This window comes from Crocuta crocuta, unplaced genomic scaffold (genome assembly GCF_008692635.1).
Source record: "Crocuta crocuta isolate KB4526 unplaced genomic scaffold, BGI_CrCroc_1.0 scaffold39, whole genome shotgun sequence".
NCBI classification, from domain to species: Eukaryota; Metazoa; Chordata; class Mammalia; order Carnivora; family Hyaenidae; genus Crocuta; species Crocuta crocuta.
In genome coordinates, this window is record NW_027533334.1 from 5,584,744 (window position 1) to 5,605,614 (window position 20,871).

Genomic DNA, 20,871 nt, shown 5'->3' on the forward strand with positions numbered 1-20,871 from the left:
TTCCGCGGTAGGGTGGGGGATGGGGCTGGGTTTTTTTTTTGTTTGTTTTCCCTCGGGTGAATGGGGGGGCTGTGTGCCCAGCGGGGGGTTAGAGAAGAAAACGGGGAAGACCGTGGGCCGGCGTCTCGCTCGCCTGCCTGGTGGGCTTGAATCGAGGGTCCCAGTGCTCGCTTTTTAGACGGTGACCTCCTCTTAGGGCGGGTAAGGCTGAGCGTAACAGCCGGCCGTGCCCCCGCTTGCCTGGGTGTGGCTCTGGCCCCCTCCCCCACCTGCTGCAGCTGTCGGGTCCGTATAGACTAAATGAGCACCAGCGGTGTCCGGTGGCGGAGGAGACGCGGGTGGGAGAGTGGGGTGTGTCCGCCGCCCGGCCGGTCGTGGTTCCGCTTCTGCGGGCGGCTCTGGCGTCTCTGCCCTCGGGGCGGGCGGGCTGCTTCCCCCCCCCTTTCCCTGGCTCGGGCGGGGGCGCGCCGCTCCTCCCTCTCGCTCTGGTGGGGGGGAATTAACACTCAGCAGTAGGTTGGGCTCCTTGACACAGATCCGCCATGACAAAGAAGGAGAATCGGGGACTTGGGCGGAGCCAAGGAGGGGTGGTTGCGGAGAGCGCGGACGGAAGGATTTGCACTTTAAAGTCAAGGTCTGCCCGTGTTCGTTTCACCTCACTCGACGTCTTAACGTCGGTTAAGGGTTAAATGGGTGCGGCGAGTCTTCTCCGCAATACGATGCGAGGCCTTGGGAGTACTAGTTACTGTGTGAGAAGCCTGATCCACTTCCCCTTGTACCCGAGGGTTTGGGGAGAGAAACCTTTGTACTGGTTTTTGATAATTTTTCGTCAGAAGCAGCGTTAGCCTAAGAGCGTTCTTTAGATCCTAGGGAGAAAATTAGTAATTTTGAGGGTTGTGGGGTATGTAATCATAAATTTTATATAGTTTCGCGTTGACACGGCATCCCTTGCATCCAAGCTAGATGATTACTTGTTCACCTTGTTCTGATTTGGCTTTAAAAAAGTATTGTGGGATTTTCCTGGGAAGGTAAAGGATCTGATACCGGGGAGTCAGTTCTTCTAGTGACAGTGGCTCTTCTGTTCACCTTTTAATAGTGCACTTCAGGCTCTATATTTATCACTTATTCTGTGGGATCAGTGTATGGTTTAGTATCTTTCTGTACTGTTTTAGTACCTTTCAAAAGGATACCTAAGGAGAACTATAACGGGTAAATTAAAACGTCTAGGGAGCTTTGAAAAGAGAATTAGGTGAGAAGTTATTGTAAGGGCAACTTGAATTGATAATATCAATTAAATTTTGACTACTGGAAACAGTGCAGTAAGTACGCATTTAAACTAGAGCAGTGATGTAAGAAACACCACACTAGAAGCACTTACTATATACATTTTAGTGCTCACATGAAGTTAAGAGTCAGGACTCATGGATGTATTTTTAAAGCATCTATGTGTATAACAAGGTACAGGTAAATGAGGCCTTAGGGTCTGTTAGATGGCCATGGTGGGTGGGTGTGTTCTATTCAAAATGCCTTAAGTCAGGCAATTTGGCACGTTCTTCCAGAAAATTGTCATGCTATGATCTGCTGTCAAATGTTGCTGGGATAATACCAGCAACAAATTAATTTTATTAATACCAATAAAATGTAAGCTTAAATGTTTCTGACCAGAACAGTAGGTATTATTAAAATGAAAAGACACGAATTACATTAAGCTGACTTGAATCAGGATTCTGGAAAAATGATAGAGGTTGTAATGTTCTTCATTGCTAGTGCTTTCACTAAAGATAAACTGCTGACTTGGATTATTTAGGCTATTGGAAAGTGGAATTGAGATTTTGGCTAAGTAAGGTAAGGGTTGGATTTTAGGGTAGCTCTTTGATCAAATGTGCTTTGATTTGATGTGAAATTAGGATCTTCTGAACAAAGATGATGATTTTAGTTTTGCTACATTTATGTTAATGGTTTTAAATTGGCCCCCTGAATGCTGAGTATGCCTTCTCTCTTCCTTTCTTCCCCACTATTCTGCTCATCCTTTTGTGGGACTACATTAAATTCCTCATGTGAAGACTTTTCCACAGGCCATTAGTTTTGAGGTGTTAATATAACATTTACAAAAGGTATAATTTTGAGTCTGTGTATTTTGATGGAAAAATATCTAAATGTTACTTTTTTTCCCTGCAGAACATCCAGTCATGGATAAAAATGAGCTGGTGCAGAAGGCCAAACTGGCCGAGCAGGCTGAGCGATATGATGACATGGCAGCCTGCATGAAGTCTGTAACTGAGCAAGGAGCCGAATTATCCAATGAGGAGAGGAATCTTCTCTCGGTTGCGTATAAAAATGTTGTAGGAGCCCGTAGGTCATCTTGGAGGGTCGTCTCAAGTATTGAGCAAAAGACGGAAGGTGCTGAGAAAAAACAGCAGATGGCTCGAGAATACAGAGAGAAAATTGAGACCGAGCTAAGAGATATCTGCAATGATGTACTGGTGAGAATCAAACATTCAGTCTAGCTTCACTATAATGTAGGGTTCCTGTAACGAATATCAGGTGTTGCTCTCAATTTTTTCTTTCTTTGGGTTTTCTTTTCCTTTATAAGAGTGTTCTAAATTTGGAAGTCTTCAAGGTGTCATTACTAAAAGGTATTAGAACAGTTGTAGTTAAGTTTGTATAAATTAAATGGAATACTGATTATTAGTCACTTCAGATAGACCAAAAAAAAAAAAAAAAAAAGACGTATGTTTTGTACTAATTGAAAAGATAGTATTTCAGTTATGGTTAATGTATTTGTAGTAGTTCTAGAATTCATTTTCTTAAATGTACATCTGGGGACACAGGAGTTTTGCATATCTTGTTTTATGTATAAGAGATGTAACAGACCTCATGTATAAGGTCTGCAGACCTACCCATCCCTGGTTTCGCCGCTATATAATGAATCAGCTTATGCTGTGACTTCAGAGTTGCTTTTTACCTCTTCCTGCATTTGTTAGAGGTCAATTTTGAACACTGGCAACTACAGTAAAAGGTCATGAATAACTCAAAACTTGTGTTCTAGTTTCCATCAAGAAATATTTTTAGAATTCAGTACCTGCTGTGTGGAAGCACTGCTTCTTTAAAAAGCTTTAAAGAAGAGTACATAGCATTTTTGTTAATTTTAATCTGTTTTCTTACAAATGATAGCATTCTCATTCAGAAAAGTTTAAAATCTGAAGATAAATCAGTAGAAGAGCCAGTCATTTAGCATATAACATATATACATTAATACTTTCTGAATGAAGCAGGAGTGATTTTACTAAATGATTACCTGTAGGATTTCAAGTTACACACTGGGTCTCCGTATGGTAGGGCTCTTGTATAGGGAACGAGTATCCCAGTTTCTCTGGACAGGTTACTGTTTATGGGACTCTGAATAGAAATCCAGGTGCATGCTTATTTGGACCTTGTTCACGGAAGGGCTATATATAATGAGCAATAGAGGATTATTTCTGACATGGTTTTAGATTTGGGGCTTTTATTAAAGTTGTGATGGTATTAATATTCCTTTACACAAGTCTTTAATTACTAATAGAATATCTTTAAGTCCTAAGTTATGAATATTTTTCTGAAATGGTACTTTCTTCATGGCTGTCTTTTAAAGAGCAATATTTTTTATCTTAATGAATATGGGCTCACCAAGTCTTCTCATCCTCATGTAGTATCTGTCTTGGGTGCTGCTTTTTTTTTCTTTTTTATTTAAAATCTTCATATTGATAGGTATTATTTATTAAAATTTTTTTAAAATTACTGTTTCTTTGTTTATTTTTGAGACCGAGAGAGACAGAGCACTAACAGGGGAAGGGCAGGGAGAGAGAGAGAGACAGAATCTGAAACAGGCTCCAGGCTCTGAGCTGTCAGCACAGAACCCCATGCGGGGCTTGAACTCACAAACCACGAGATAATGACCTGAGCTGAAGTTGGCCACTTAACCGACTGAGCCACCCAAGCACTCCTGTGTCATTTATTTTTAAGATGGGAAAAGAATTCCATGTTTTTAATCAAGGCTAAATAACAAATGTTTATCTTGTGGTTTGCTAAGGTACTAAGAATATTTAAGATTCAAAAATATGTTTTTCTGTAATAAAAAATGTGTTGGGGTTTTTTTCCCTTACTCTCTTTAATGGCTAGTATAGTATGTGTTATATACTATACTGAATATATGTTACTTAATTTTGTTAACTCTGTGGTTTCCCCCCCAATTACTATACCTGATAGATTAGATAATTTTTATTTTGGTTTCAAAGAGTTTGTTGGCTTAGGAATCTTAGGACTAACAGGGGATGTAGTAACATTTACTTTCTACTAACAAGCTTCTTTGCTATTCCAGGTAGGTATTTGCATGTTTTCCCCATACAAGGTATAAAAGCTCCTGTCATTGTGAGGAAAAGACTGTAGCAGTTTTAACTTTGTTTCCCTTTCATTTCCTTATCAAGAAAAAAGAAATACTTCATGGGATCAGTGGATGAGAATAACTAGATTCATCTCTAAATAGATTGTTAATTTTTAATGAGGTTTGATATTTATTGGTGACTACCCATGTTCTTCAGAATAATACTGGCCTCTCACCAAGTCTAAATGAAATTTCCACCATGAGTGTATAGATAAATGAAAGTTTAATTCCTTCACTATACAAAAGCTTTTGCTTCCAGCCTTGGTCTTTTAGTGATCTAAAAGTAGATCTTTTAACTCTGCTGTTACTGGTCTTTGTATGGCTCATGCTTCCTAATATATAGTATGTATTCAGGTATTTGCTAATAAGTAAATGGACAAAAAGGCTTCTTTTGGAAAAGAGGGTATTAGAACTAGGTCAGCAGCACTGCTAATTTTTCAAGGCCTTTTCTGTTTCATCTTGGGAAAATTCAGTATTTACAGATACCATGGTTCTTTACAAGTAGACCTGTCATCTTTTTCAAACAGGTCATGTTGGCTCTGGAAACGTCTTACATAAAATTCCTTTTCCCTCTTCAAGTAAAACAAGAAAAAAATACAGCAGAACTGCCATTTCTCCTAGAGAAAAAATTCTTTGATGTACTTGGTGATTAGTGGAAGTTTGTTTTAATTATATTTGAAGGGCTCACTTACATGGTAAAAAAATAATCATAATTTTTATTCTAGCTTTTTTCTGAACTTTGATTTTTTTTTCATTTGAGAAAAATAAGCAGGTGATCCCTTTTCAGAATTAATGTTACTGTTCAGTTTTATCAGTGATGAACCAGACTTCATTGTTCTTTTGAGCACCTTTATCACACTGGCTAAGACCCTTTTCCCATAAAAAGGAGCTAAGTTTTTCTAAAGAGCTTTTAGTCTGTTATAAAATGGTGATGGTCATTCTGGTTATGTGCATTTATCAAGTGTTTGTTTAATTTATACCATTTACCAGAAAGCGTAGCTTTGTCACTTCGTGCAAGAATTGTAGAGCATTACTATGGAAAATGGTCACAGGCATATTCTTTACAACATGGACTTCTCTTTACACTAGAGAACTTGGGGTTCTTGTGTTGTTAATTTGAAGTTTGCAATATGTGAACTAATGCAATCAGCCTTTTCCTGCCAGATCTTAGACCAAAAGCTTTCTTGCTAGTCGAGCAGGGACTCAACACTAGTGATCTGTAATACCTCCTCTGCATAAACCCATAAGACGAAGCTAAAAATTGGATATTTTGTCTTGAATGTGAAATGACAAAATGATGAACTATATACCAGAAAACCCAATTCAAGTTCAAAGAAGAATGTAGTGGTGTAAAAAGAATGCCAGGTTTTGAGTCAGACCAACTTTTAGTCATCTAATAGTTGCAAGGCCTAAGAAAATCATGCAGTCCCTCTGAGAAAATGGAGGGAGTTCAATTAGAATAAGGTCTACCCTGTAAGATTGTTATGAGGAATGAAAATTAGGAGTCTCTTAAGAGTCCAGGAATGGGATTTAAATCCAAGAAGCCTTAAAAACTGTATTGTTGTGGGGCAGAGGGTCCATACTGACCAGTAAATTTTCCAAAGTTTTATTAAAAAATTTGAAAGCTACAGGAATAAGGCGAAGAACAGCTTGTAGAATGTGAAGCAGCAAAATCTTGAATCTAGCATTTGTAACAGTTGGCAGCAGTGGTTGAGTAAGAGTAAGAGTTAACTCATTTAACTTGATTGAATTCAATTTTATTAAGTTTCTCTACATTTTTATTTGCCCAAGGCACTTCTTAGGTGTGGTTGCTGGGCACTGGTTTTTATCTCCAGCCTTCAGAACTGCTGTTAAGCAGCTAAGTAACCAGGTAGCTTTGGAGGCTTTCCTGGTCTGAATATCTTAATATGTGCCCTGGGCTTTGAAAACAGCCATATGAAATTGTAAGTTGAAAATCGCTAGGCAGCTCATTTCTTGGAATAAGGCTTCTCAAAAGGATTTTATAGTGTTATACTTTACCACTTAATATATTTACATGTTTTTGTCAAAAGGCTTTTGGTATGTTTCAAAATACAAAGGCCTGTGGCATAGTAGGTACATATCTACAGTCTCTCTCCTAGAGAGGAATGCCTTGGACAGTCTTTTTGATATTTTCTGAAGAGTTACCATGATAAGCAGTAAGTATTGCACCTGGTGAGGTATTTTATACAGCTGGGAAGTCTGAGGTGTATGATGGGGAAATGAAAGAAAATAAAGGAATGACACTAGAAAGGCAGATGTTTGCTGTCTGGTGGGAAGGGGAAGAATGATCAACAACTTGATTAAGAGCAATAGGCAACATATCCTTTTCCAGTATAGCAGTACTTCAGTAAGAATGGAATGCTTTCAGGACACTTGGGTGGCTCTGAGGTCAGTTAAACATCAGACTCTTGATTTCAGGCTCAGGTCGTGATCTCAGGGTTTGTGGGCTCAGGCTCTGTACTGTTTAAGACTCTCTCTTCCTGCCCCTCCCCCACTCACTTGATCCAAGTGCTCGCTCTCTCTCCCCTCCCTCTCAAATAAACTTAGAATGTAGTACTTTCTACCTGTTCTAGTAAGAGATAGACATGGGAATGTTTAGTTTTAGTGATAAGATGAGCCGTGAAGATTATTATTCGTGTGTCAAAAGCAAACTGAGAGGAAAAGATTAAAGGATTTAAAATTGGAATTAGAGTGAAAAAAACCTGAGTTAAAAATCTCAAATATGGGAAGTATAGGCACACATCTAAAATAATGATCCGGGGCACCTGGGTGGCTCAGTCAGTTAAGCGTCCGACTTCAGCTTAGGTCATGCATGGTCTCATGGTTTGTGGGTTCGAGCCCCATGTTGGGCTCTGTGTTGACAGCTCGGATCCTGGAGCCTGCTTCCAATTCTTTGTCTCCCTCTCTCTCTGACCCTCCCCTGCTCACGCTGCTTCTCTCTCAGAAATAAGTAAAACATTAAAAATTTTAAATAATGATCCAACTCTTTTTAAATTTGTTTTAACATTTACTCATTTTTTTTGAGAGACCGAGTGTGAGTGGGGGAGGGGCAGGGAGTGGGGGGAGACACAGAATATGAAGCAGGCTCCAGGCTCTGAACTGACAGCACAGAGCCCAACACAGGGCTCGAACTCCCCGCCTGTGAGATCATGACCTGAGTTGAAGTCAGATGCTTAACTGACTGAGGTGCCTCTGATCCAACTCTTTATCTACAGAAGGGAAAGGAAGAGATTGTATGCAGCCTCAGCAGAGGCATTTTGAATCAGAAAGGTGGAAAATAAGCTATTTTAGAGTTAGTTATTTATATAATAGCTTACCAAGAGTAATTTTGCTTTTCATGTTTTAAGAACTCAACTTTATCATTAAAAGAAATCCTACTAGTAATACCTCAATAGTGGTACAGTAGAAGCATCCTAATTAATTGGTTAATTGAAAAGTAGTCTATGTGATCATACTTGTTTTAAACCTTTGTTTTAAATGAAAATGTAGATATTTATATATGTTCTGTTGCCTGGTTTTAATGTGAGACCAAGACTGTTTTTTTAAGTTTTATTTATTTATTTTGGGAGAGACAAGAGGTTGAGTTGGGGAGGGGTAGATAGAAAATCCCAAGTGGCCTCACACTGTCAGTGCAGACCCCAGCATACAACTCAAGCTCATGAACTGAGAGATCATGACCTGAGCTGAAGCCTAGAGTCGGACACTTAACTGACTGAGCGACCCTGGCACTTCCCAATACCTTTTCAAATAATTTTCTAACTACCCATATAGACGGATCCTTTATAAATACATTTTGGATTTGCATAGTAGAGTGAGAACATAAATGCTTGATAAGCAGTCAGTACAGATTCCTTCTAGAAATGTGTATTTTTTTCTGGTCTTCTAATTGTTGAACCTAAGCGATTTTTCTGTATGTAACTCTCCTTTAAAAGCCAGTTGTTCCAAAACACTCAATTTAGTTTTCATAGTAACCTGTTTTTTCACAGTTGTATTTCCTAATACTTAGATAGCATAATATTTTAAGTAATTATAACCAATTTAGTATGGTTTTGGAAACAAATATCAGATTGTTCCTCAGTTAACAGTTACCAATAATTGCTGATAGAAGCTGAGAGGGATTCCAGAGAATATTTGAAAAACCTTCTATCCTCAGGCATTTAGCCCAAGTCATGGCCATTGTCCTGTTTGCTTACCTATGAGTGAAGGATCATGTGTATAGTGTTGTAAACTAAGGAATAAGTGACTTCCAAGGGCAGGAAAAGACTTCAGCAAAAAAATGACACCAGGGGCATATGGGTGGCAGTGGTTTAAACATCTGACTCTTCATCTGGCTCAGGTCATGATCTCACAGTTGTGAAGTGGAGTCCTGCATCAGTCTCTGCGCTGTTGGTGCGGAGCCTCCTTTGGATTCTGTCTCTCCTACTCTCTGCCCCTCCCCTGCTTGTTCTCTCTCTCTCTCTCTCAAAAAATAAATTTTAGGGGTGCCTGGGTGGCTCAGTCGGTTGAGTGTTGGACTTTAGCTCAGGTCATGATCTCACGGTTCGTGGGTTCGAGCCCCGTGTCAGGCTCTGTGCTGACAGCCAGCTCAGAGCCTGGAGCCTGTTTCAGATTCTGTGTCTCCGTCTCTCTGACCCTCCCCTGCTCACACTGTCTCTCTCTCTCTCCCTCAGAAATAAATTTAAAAAAATAAGTAAATAAATTTCTTAAAATGACACCAAATTTTGCCTCTTAAAAGGTGGGTTGGTGGACGTGCAAAAATACTTATTTGTCTTTATAAGGAAAATCTGAGGTTTTATAAGGTGACAGATTTTTTGAAAATTTGATCTTTGACAGTTTGGTTCTGTTCTTTGGACTCATTTTCTTCTTTTAGTAATACCAGAATAGATTCTCAGTGTCTTCCATTTTATAGTTTTTATAGTTTGTTAATCATTATTTATACATTAATCTTGTTCTTATAATTGGGTCTTTAACCTATGAAAGACTTTTACCCCATGAATATAGTATCTGCATTCTATATAGATACTCTTTCTGTATTTTCTATATATGTCTATAGTGGGTCAGGCACATGAAGGGAGCCCAGGATATGAAATAGTTTTGCCTTTATAATATTGAATTAAATGTTATTGGACTATTGAGATTAATTTGATTACATATTTTTGATCCCAAAGTAGGTGATCTTCGGTGTATTCATAGTGAAGAACATGTATATGTATGAAAATATTTTTAAGTTAAAATTATAGACGCTCAGGTGTCAATGATAGTTAGAAAACATATTGTAGTCCACTGAAATTATAATATAGAATATTGTTTTTCCTAGAATTGCCGAGATCCCTATTGTGATTTCATCCTCATTCTTACAGCTCTTTATTGCAATGGTTTTACATGGAGAATAAACACTGCTCTTTAGGAGATTTAGGATCGCTGTCAGTTTCAATATGCCAAAAGCTAGAGTTCATCTTTCTTTTCAAATTGCCTGTCCGTTCTCTCTACCTAATTTTAGCAGTTCTGTGCTGCACACAGCTCTTATATATCTGTAAAACCCTGGTCTTTCTGACTGCTCTATCTTTGTCAAAATCTCATACACAAAGCCTTTGGCTTTAGTTTGGTCTTAACTGTTCCTGATACAAATCATTGTTAATTCCCATCTTTATGGCCCGATGATTTCTACTTCGTTACTCCGATTTAGAATTTACTTTAATCATGTTCATTTTTTTTTTCCCAACTTCAGAGGATTGTCTCCATTCCTTCATTCTCCTTGAAAACAGGACAGACTATTGATGTTTATGGTATTTCATATAATATTAAGCATACCAATATTTTTAGGCAGCACAGACTTGAATTGGCTTGGGAGGAATGGTGTGCTTAGCCACTGTGTCTCAGCACTTCTCAGTGTGTATTAGGTACATTTCTGTGCAACAGGTCATTCTTCATTTGTTCTTTCTGAATGAAAATGTGGTACCAGTTGTCATTTGTCATTGATTTAGTTTTGCATTTTTTGGTAGGATACAATGTGTGACATAAGTAGTAATGTGGTATACAGTAGTCTTACATCTTGCTAGAATTCACTAATTATTTTCTAGTGGCTTGATTATTTATTTATTGCTACAGTTGGCTCTTGGCAATAAAACACGGAAGTATAGCTAACTGATTTGTTATCAGCATGAATCCTGTGATATGCACATGCACATTTGTTTACATTGGAATAGATTGCTAAAAGGTTTCAGCATAAAAAGTTTTGTGAGTTTCTTTTAACAGAATTTGTTGTGAGCATTCTTCCTTCTTCCCTAAATGAATATATGCTTACAGTGGGGTTAGCCACAGGCAGGATGGCCAGGTGAGAATGTAAGGACAGTCAATCAAATGTTAGTATGTAGAGTTAAGTAGACCAAAAGAAGACGGTTGACCTGTATGCCTGTTTGTTTGTTTGTTTGTTTGTTTGTTTTAATCTAAGAAAGACTCTATTGCATTTAATTCGCAAGAAGTGCCCAACTTTTGTTATATTGGGGAGTTCATTTATTGTTTAATGAGAAGTTAAAAACGCTTTTTGGTGGAGGTTAATTCCCTTCTTGAAAATAGCTTTTAAGATCTCAGAGTCTTTTTTAATTAGCAGTATTACCAAAGAACCCAACCCAGTCTGACTTGAGGGTTTCTCAGCTTAATTGATTAATTACAAATGCTTTTCTGAAAAAGACCTATTTGTTGATCCAAGACTCATGAACTGTTATCTCATCTTTTTTTTTTTTTCTTTTGCTTTTTAACACCTATAATAAACACCATTCCCCAGAGTTTGGAAGAACATAAACCTTCTTGGACCACATTTTATAGAGGGACATTTGATGAAACTCCTACTCCAAATGCATTTCTTTTAAAATGTGATTCTGTGGAATTGACAGTTGAGGGCAGTATTATATATAGGCAGGCTGTAGTACACTTAGAACAAGTAAGTTCTCAATTCAGTAATTTGAATACTTTACTACTGTGTTTGGAAAATGTTTGGAAATATGACATCCCAAAATGATCACGCTCTTTGTTATGAATAATGACTTTTCCTTTCACTTCCCCCTTTGGTTGTTTTCATCTGATAGAGGGGATTATCATCAGACCGTTAATTTAATTGGATCACAGGGATAAGACTTGAAGAATAATCTTGTGTAATTGTTCTAAAAATAAAGTGTATACTGCCTTTAAAGGGATGATAGAATCTAACAGGCTATGCAGACTTCTGGGTGTTGAAATTTTTTCTTATGACTCTGGGAAAGTTATTACTTTCTACATTTTCAAAATGGGAATGATGATAGTATCTACCTTTAAGATGTTTTGAAAATTACTGAGTTAACACACCCATGGTGATATTAAATAGCAAATCTACATTTACCTTCTTTTGTGCCTCTGATACCACTTCATTGTGGCTTGATTTATTAATTTTCAAGCTAAATAAGAATTTTAATAAACTGCTTAAACTTCTTACATTTAGTATTTGTTGATTACCTATTTTATAAGATCCCTATGCTGTTAACAAATATAATAAATATTAAAAGTTCCTGCTCTTAAAAAATCTTGACAACTTAGAAAAATAGACACATACACAAACAATAAAATAAGAGAGAGGGGAAGTACTTCATGTTGGTTGAGTATGAAAGAACTCTTCACCTTTTTTTTAAAAAAGCAACTAAATAGTCCCAGTAGGGAGTTTATATATACTATGCAATGTGAATGTGCAAATGAAACACTATCAAATTAGGTGTTTTAAACAAAAAGTGTTTTGTGATGGAAGTGTTGAGAAATGGGGCCTTAGTGGGTGACAGCTCAGGTCAAGGTTGATGCCAGCTATAGAGAGATTCTGCAGCAGGGGAGAAGGAAAGCTCCCCCCTCCCCCCCAGCATGTCAGAACAATTTTAATAGTTATCACTTAATAGTCTATAAGTTGTTTTTGGTACTTTCCACCATTTACTTTTAATCATTAGGAGCTACGTTTTGAATATGAGGTAAAACATTGATTAGGATTATTTTGCTGGTATTAAGGATCCAAAGGCAGACCATTCCTCGAACCTGATTTAACTTAGCAGTTTTTCATCCCACTTCTTTTGAGTCCTTTCACCCAGTTAATATTTTGAAACATACTATTTTGAAACAAACATACAAACACATCAGGCTTTCTATCACTAAGTTTTCTGCAAATATCTTTTGATTCAGTTGGGGGAAAAAAATCAGGGAGCGACCTCTATAGCTTTCAGCATGAATTAGAATAAAATTTTAGGCTGGCTTTGACATTCCTTAAACACCAGGGATAATATATCTTGGTTTTCTCAAGTTAACTTTATTTTTTTTTTAGAAGTTAAATGGTAAAGATTTGCCATGTATTTATTAATGGAAAATGTATTCAGTTAAGTGATTGGTTAGAATCCTCTGTGATCCCCATTCTTGAAGTTAAGTACTTTTGTCTTTTCATACCACATGACCTTAATCGGAGGCCAACATTGCATAGAAAAGTGAGTTTTAAGAACTGTCAGCAAATTAGTTCTTGACACCATCTGATTAGTTAGCAGTTGGGGTGGGGCACTTAACTAAATTGGTTGGAAGCAACTAATTGAAATTGCAGTTAAAGAAAAGATGCCATTCCAGCCACAAGGGGGAGTAAGAGACTAGTTTCCAAATTGTTGGGCCCCTATTGCAACAAAAAAGGCCTGCTTTCTTTTTAAAAGTTTAGACCTAGGAATGCCAAAAGACTCATTGGCTCTGGAAAATAAAGCGAAAGGTCTGGGAAAACTCTCTCTACAAGCGAATTGTCCAAGACTAAAAATGTGAACTTATACGGAGTTAAGTTTCCTATTGAGGATATTATTTTTTTATTTTTTATTTTATTTTTAAAAATTTTTAATGTTTTATTTATTTTTGAGAGAGAGTGATAGAGACAGCGTGAGCAGGGGAGGGTCAGAGAGAGAGGGAGTCACAGACTGAAACAGGCTCCAGGCTCTGAGCTGGCAGTCAGCACAGAGCCCGACGCGGGGCCCGAACCCACGAACCGCGAGATCATGACCTAAGCGAAAGTCGGACGCTCAACCGACTAATCCACCCAGGCGCCCCTATTTTTAAAATTTTTTAATGTTTTATTTATTTTTGAGAGAGAGTGATAGAGACAGCGTGAGCAGGGGAGGGTCAGAGAGAGAGGGAGTCACAGACTGAAACAGGCTCCAGGCTCTGAGCTGGCAGTCAGCACAGAGCCCGACGCGGGGCCCGAACCCACGAACCGCGAGATCATGACCTAAGCGAAAGTCGGACGCTTAACCGACTAAGCCATCCAGGCGCCCCGGATATTATTTTTTAAAAATGTTTATTTATTATTGAGAGACAGAGACACAGAGCATGAGCAGGGGACGGGGGCAGAGAGAGGGGGAGACACAGAATCCGAAGCAGGCTCCAGGCTCTGAGCTGGTCAGCATGGAGCCCGATCCGGAGCCCGATGCGGGGCTGAAGTCAGACGCTCAACTGACTGACCCACCCAGGCTCCCCAAGGATGTTATTAAAAACGTCTTTTGCAAGGTGTTATGTGTTTTGTAATTAAATAATAAATTGGAAGTTGAACTTTAAGAATCATTGAATTTTAGGCTTGAAGTAGCATCTGTCCTAGCTTTTTATTTTCACAGATCAGAAACTGAAGCTCAGAGGTTAGGTTATACCATAAGCATTCATATTTTCTCTCTCTCTCTCTTTTTTTTGGAGAGAGAGCACGAGTGGGGGAAGTAGGGAGAGAGAGGGAGAAAGAGAATCCCAAGCAGGCTCTGTGCCATTAGCATGGAACCCAGGAAGCCGTGAGATTGTGACCTGAGCTGAAGTCAGGAGTCAACCAGCTGAGCCACTGAGGCGCCAGATAATTTTTGTCTCCTCATTGTATCCCCTTAGTTGTAGGTGGAGACATGATGTTTACTCAGTTGTATGTATGAATTTTTAAGAGGGATGTGGGATTGTCAGAATAATGGAAAAATTAAAACAATGACTTCAGTTTTAGACTGTATTTTAGGGTTCTGTACTTAACGGCAAATAATGAGAACCACATTTGGAGGCCTTTGTGCCTCAATTTCCTGCCCCCTTTCCCTTTTAACTACTGGCATTTTTCATGCATGATTTGTATGAAAGTAGAATATCTGTATCTTAATGTCTTCATTTGTTTTCATGGAAGAGGGCCATGGTAGTACAATTTGAAACAGAGGAGTGGGTCATGGGAGCTTGATCTTTCCCATTCACATGTTTGGTAAAGTCAAATCAGAGGAGACCTACTCCAGGTATGTTTTCAAATTGCAGTCCATAAATGTCTTACCAGAATATTTTTGCTTTGATATTTTGGGGCTATTTTACTATTTGCTAATGACATTTATTTTATGTATATTTATCTTAAGGGAAATTAAATTTAGCTCTGTTGGTGGAATACTCTCTAAGAAAAAGTAGGAACCTCCTTCCCAGCCTTTATATTTTTATTTAAAAATGCATCATCACTTGTTTTTTGCTGTTTCTGTCCTAAATAGAAATTTTACCAATCCAATAAAAAATTTGAAAAACACAGTTGAGTACAAGAAGGGTATGAGGATGGAGAGCTGACTCACTAGCATTTTCATGTTCTAGAAATAGTCACTATTAAAAGAATTTTACTTTAAAATTTAAAATTTTTATATGATAATTATAATATTAAATACCTAACAGGGGAAATAATCTTTTCTACATAAGATAGTTAAATTGTCTTTCTGACCAGTTATTTTTTAACTTCATTTTGAAATAATTTCAAACCTAGGGGGAAACTTGGAAAACGAGTATGATGAATTTCCCATATATTCTTTAACTGATTCCCCATATGTTAACATGTCCTATAACAGCAGTATCATGATCAAAATCAGTATTTCATAAAATTTTGTAAAATAATTAATGAAAGGGGCACCTGGGTGGCTCAGTCGGTTAAGCGTCTGACTTTGGCTTAGGTCATGGTCTCATGGTTCCTGGGTTCGAGCCCTGCGTCGGGCTCTGTGCTGACAGCTCAGCACAGATTCTATGTCTCCCTCTCTCCCTGACCCTCTTCCTGTTCATGCTGTGTCTCTCTCAGAAATAAATAAAACATTTAAAAAAACTTTTTTTAAAAGAAATGAAAAAATAACGAAATAAACTACGTAATCTGTAGAATTTATTCACAAATAATACCACTATAACCTCCTAATTCTGGTCCAGAATTTAATCCAGGGTCACACTTTGCATTTGATTGTCATGTCTTCTTTCTCATTTTCTTGGGAGGGGGGTGGGCAGGAGGGCAGAGGGAGAGAGAATCTTAAGTAGGCTCCATGCCCACCAAGGCTCATCTTACAGCTGATCTCAAAACATCTCCGAACCTAGAGATCATGAACTGAGCCAAAATCAGGAATCAGATGCTTAATCGACCGAGCCACCCAGGTGCTCCTCCTTATTCTCCTTTAATCTGGATCAGTTTTTCACTCTTTCCCCTTTTCATGATTTTGTCACCTTTTTCAGAAGTACTGTTCCTGTTATTTTGTTGACTGTCCCTCAATTTGGACTTGTCTAGTGAGTTCTTATTATTCAGATTGTGCTTTTTAGAGAATTCCTGGCAGTGATATTGTGCCCTCTAGGAGACATATGATGTTGTCCTGTTACTTAACCAGTTATAGTTACATAGGGCATGAATTTAAACAGCTCCAAGGACTTCCAGAAACACCCTAGGATACAAAAGTACCAAGCAGTTGAATTTTTTTAAGATAAGATGTCCCATAGTGTGACTGTTTTGTCAGAGGTTATGAACTGAATATATTTTGCCGAAGTACTTTCTAAACAGTTATGTTCATTTTCTTAAGAATGGATTACTCTTTGAAAGGGTGAGAAGATCTCCGATCTGTAACTTGTAATTTTCCTTTGAACTAGATCGTTCATCAGTTGGCTTTTATGTATTTTAATTGGCAAGTCCGTATCGCAACAATGTAATGTAAGTGCATAGTGGCCATTCTTTAGTGCTGAAATAAATATATAAACATTTTATAATAGGTTCTTGTTTAATTTTTAGAGTTTATTCTAAGGACCCCTAGTTTCTAAATTCTGATTCTCATGTAAGATAGGAAGGAAAAAGTGACTTTGAATTTAAAGAAAATCTAAGGAATAGTGGTGGAGTGGGAAGTATTCAGTGCATTAGAGAAATTTTCCTGGGATAAAATTGGAAGGGGGAGGTTTTGAAATTAATCCTGCAGCAGAACATAGGAAAACCCTGTCTCTGAATTTTTGTCTCTCTCTGCCTCCTTCAGCGTTATTACATAGAAACTTGGAGCTTATCCAGAGGTCCTGGAAGCATGTTAGGTTGTATATGTACCTAGTCTGGCCCTTGGCTGCTGAGTATAGTTGACCCCTGAACAATGCGGGGGTTGGGGTGCAGACTCTGCACACAGTTGAATTTGTATAACTTGACTACCCAAAAACTTCTTACCCATAACAATAAACAGTCTGTTAACACATATTTTGTATATGTGTTGCACACTGTATTAAAATTAGAGGGAAAATAATGTTATTAAGGAAATCATATGGAAAATAAATCTACAGTACTGAGAAAAATCCCCTTAATAGGTGGGCTTATGCGCTTCATACCCATGTTATTGAAGGATCAACTGTATATAGCACCCAAACACTTGTCACTTTTGAGAAATCTCTTAGGTCTTTAGAGAAACAGAATATTGTTTTTCCTTTGCAGAATAATAATCTGATAGACAGTACTAACCTTAAGAATTTCTGTCTCGTTTTGTCTGAACTAGAGGTTTGACTAGATGATGAACTCTTGATAGCTTTCCAGTTGCTGAGCTCCGATTATTTCCTCCGTTACTCTCTTAAGGCTATTCTAGTTTTTTTCTGTTATATTAAAATAAAGCTGTTGAAATTATACATATGTAATAACCCAGCCTGGGGATTTAATATTTAAGGGCCTTATATGTACAAGATAACGCCCTTTTTTTTTAACTGTTTATTTTTGAGAGAGATAGAATGTGAGTGGGGGAGGGGCAGAGAGAGAGAGAGGGAGGGAGACACAGAACCTGAAACAGGCCCCAGGCTCTGAGCTGTTAGCACAGAGCCTGACACATGGTTCAAACCCAAGAACCTTGAAATCATGAGCTGAGCTGAAGTTGGACACTTAACCGACGGAGCCACGCAGGTGCCTCCAAAATATGTCTTTATAGAGCTTGTAAGCAGGTTAAGAATATATAGGTATGTGAAAAGTTAAAGGTACAAAATCATAATTAAACTATTTTAAATTATAATTGCTCTGGATAGTAATTTAGATGTTATAGACTATAGGATATGAAGTAAAAAGTAAGTGAATGAAAACTTTCTGATTTTATCCTGTGTTCTCAGAGGTAATCTCTATTAGTCCTAGTCCTTTTTGTATCCTTCTGGGAATTTATGTTGCCTGTGCAAACACTTGTGTCCTTAAAGCTTAAAGAAGACACATGAGTAGGATCATATGCAGACTATCTTGGGTGTGCCTGTCTGGCTCAGTTACTAGAGCATGTGACTCCTGATCTCGGGGTTATTAGTTCAAGCCCCGTGTTGGGTAAAGAGATTACTTAAAAATAAAATATTTAAAAAAGAAAGAATAACAAAAAAACCCAAAACAAACCCTCAAGTATTCTGTAAGTTGTGCACACATAGGCATACACACACCTACACTTTGGTGTTTGTCTTAGGCTTCATTCTGTTTGAACACATGCCTCCTTGTTTTAAAAATCTCTTGTGTTATATGGGTGTAATAAATAAAAGCTAGGATATTTCCTTTCATTAAAACCTCTTTGCTAAACACTAGAGGTCCAGAAAATGTAGGCCAAAACAGTAGTTTTGAGAATTAGCTGTAGGGAGAACATAGGATTAGAGTTGGATATTGAAAGGTAGATGGTACTTAGCACAGATTATTTTATTATTTACTTGCTTATTATTTTTAAGTGGGTTTTTTGTTTTTTTGTTTTTTTGGAAAGAGAGAAGAGCAGGGGAGGGGCAGAGAGAGAGGGAGACCGAGGATCCACAGCACTCTCTGGTGGTGGCATAGAGCCCGATGTGGGGCTCAAACTCATGAACCCATAATTTAAGATAATATGACTGGAGCCAAAGTAAGATGCTTAACCAACTGAGCCACCAGGCACCCCTGATCCCTGATTATTATCTATTAACTCATTTAATCCTCACTAATCTTGTGTGTTATATCTACTAATAATGTCCTTTTTACAGATGATATACCTGAGACCCAGGGAGATTTCAGAACTTTGTCAAAGTGACGCAGCTAGTAAGCAGTGAACTGGGATTTAAATTTAGGCAGTAGGCAGTCTGTCTCCATAGAGTATGCCCTTGACAAGTCTGCTGTAAAAAGAGTAATATAGGAAAATGTTACTTTTCTTTGATAAGACCATCCCGTGTTTTAAAATGAAAGCTTTTGCACACTATTTCACCTCTCTTAATAGTACCACAAATTTTAGATTACTGAATTCAAAGTAAAGTATTAAGAATAAGATTACAAGAGCACTAAAGCAGATTTTTGAGTGTTAGGATCCTCTACCCTATATTGGACTAGAGCGCCTGCTCTGTCAGGAACTGAGATTGCTGCTTTCCTATTTATACTCCTATTTAGTTCTCATAGCAGCCTTTTGAAGTAGATTTTCATTTTAATCATTTTATACAACTAGATTTTGATTTAATTTTATAGATTAGCTCTGAGATTAATTGGCCTGAGATATCACAATTAGTAAAAAGAGAACTTTCAAAATCTGCCTGATTTTAGAGTATATCCTTTTACCAATCTGTTTCAAGAAGTGTTTGGGGGAGCCGGTCGGGGGGGTTCGGAGAAGTATTTGGATACCTAGAGATTAGAGCCTTGCCACCAGTTCAGGTAGTAGTTTGGGTGTTTTAGGTGATTTCTAGTCGAATTGTTGCCTAAAGGTTTGATGTTTTACTCTTCATCTTAATTTCAGACTATAATCATACTAAAGGACCAGTGATAGTGGTATGTCATTAGAATAGAGATAGATTTTCAGTTTAGAAACCTTTCATTAGAAACGTTTAACCACAGAGGCACCTGGGTGATTCAGTCGGTTGAGCGTCCAGCTTCAACTCAGGTCATGGTCTCATTGTGAGCGCCACATCAGGGCTCCCTGCTGTCAGCACGGAGCCTTCTTTGGATCCTTGGATCTTCTGTCCCCCTCTCTCTGCCCCTCCACTTACGCTCTCCCCCTGCCCTCCCAAAAAATAAAAGAACAACAAGAAATATTTGACCACAGTCAGGACTGAATGTTTTAAGTTCCTGTTAGTGTAGGCAGGTTGAGCCTACCCTAGGAAGGGCAGCCAGGTCTAGATGCCATGTCAGTTTATGTGGTTCCTTAATTTTAATACACTCCAGAGTCAAAGCACTGATGGTATGTAGATCATTCTTGGATCAAAGCATGTGTTAGAAACTATTGATAATGTATCCTGCTATGGTAAATTGACTGGATTGGAGGGAAAGGTCATTACTTGACCCCACATATTTATTTTAAATGTTTTCACAATCTAAGGGTTTAATTGTAGATGGAGAAGTATCTTTTATCTCTAAGATCTCAAGGGCCACATAATCTATCCATCGATTTGATTAAGGTTCAGTGCCTTCTCAAGAACAATACCTTTTGTGAGGCACTTGGGTGATTCAGTCGGTTAAGCGTCCAACTTCAGCTTGTGGTTTGTGAGTTTGAGCCCCACATCACACTCTGTGCTGACAGCTCAGAACCTGGAGCTTGCTTCAGATTCTGTTTCCCTCTCTCTCTGCCCCTCCCCCACCCGTGCTCTGGCTCCCTCACTGTCTCAAAAAAATGAATAAACATTAAAAAAAAAAGAAATGTACCACTTAGCACTGGATGATGAACATTTATAGAGAGGTGTTGGATGTGGACTTTCAGTGTTATCTTGCTGCTTTCTGTTCCACTTAACATTAAGAGACAGTGGTTGTCATCAAAAGCAGATTTTTAAATTGCTAGAGAAAATAGTTTGGATTTTTAATGTTTATTTACGTTAGAATGAGAGAGAGAAAAAATGTAAATGGGCGAGGGGTAGAGACAGAGACAGAGTCTGAAGCAGGCCCCAGGCCCTTATCTGTCAGCACAGAGCCTGATGGAGAGTTCAAACTCAAGAACTGGGAGATAATGACCTGAGCCAAAGTCAGACATTTAATCAACTGAGCTACCCATGTGCCCAGTACTGTGAATTTTTTTTTTCATTTTTTAAAATTTTTTAGTATTTTTTTATATTTTTATTTATTTCTAGGAGGGAGAGAGAGAGAGACACAGACTCTGAAATAGGCTCCGGGCTCTGAGCTGTCAGTCAGCACAGAGCCCAATGCGGGGCTCGCACCCACGAAACGCGAGATCATGACCTAAGCGAAAGTC

The 20,871-nt window shown here is 38.2% G+C and overlaps 1 protein-coding gene across 1 annotated transcript in view; it reads left to right on the top strand.

Annotated features, from left to right (window-relative positions):
* Window positions 1–20,871, top strand: part of YWHAZ (tyrosine 3-monooxygenase/tryptophan 5-monooxygenase activation protein zeta) — a 32,775-nt gene that overhangs the window by 896 nt on the left and 11,008 nt on the right. The window contains exon 3 of the mRNA XM_077748271.1: window positions 2,179–2,483. Within this exon, the coding sequence (XP_077604397.1) occupies window positions 2,190–2,483 (294 nt within the window). The 5' untranslated portion in view covers window positions 2,179–2,189. The remainder of the gene's footprint in view (window positions 1–2,178; window positions 2,484–20,871) is intronic.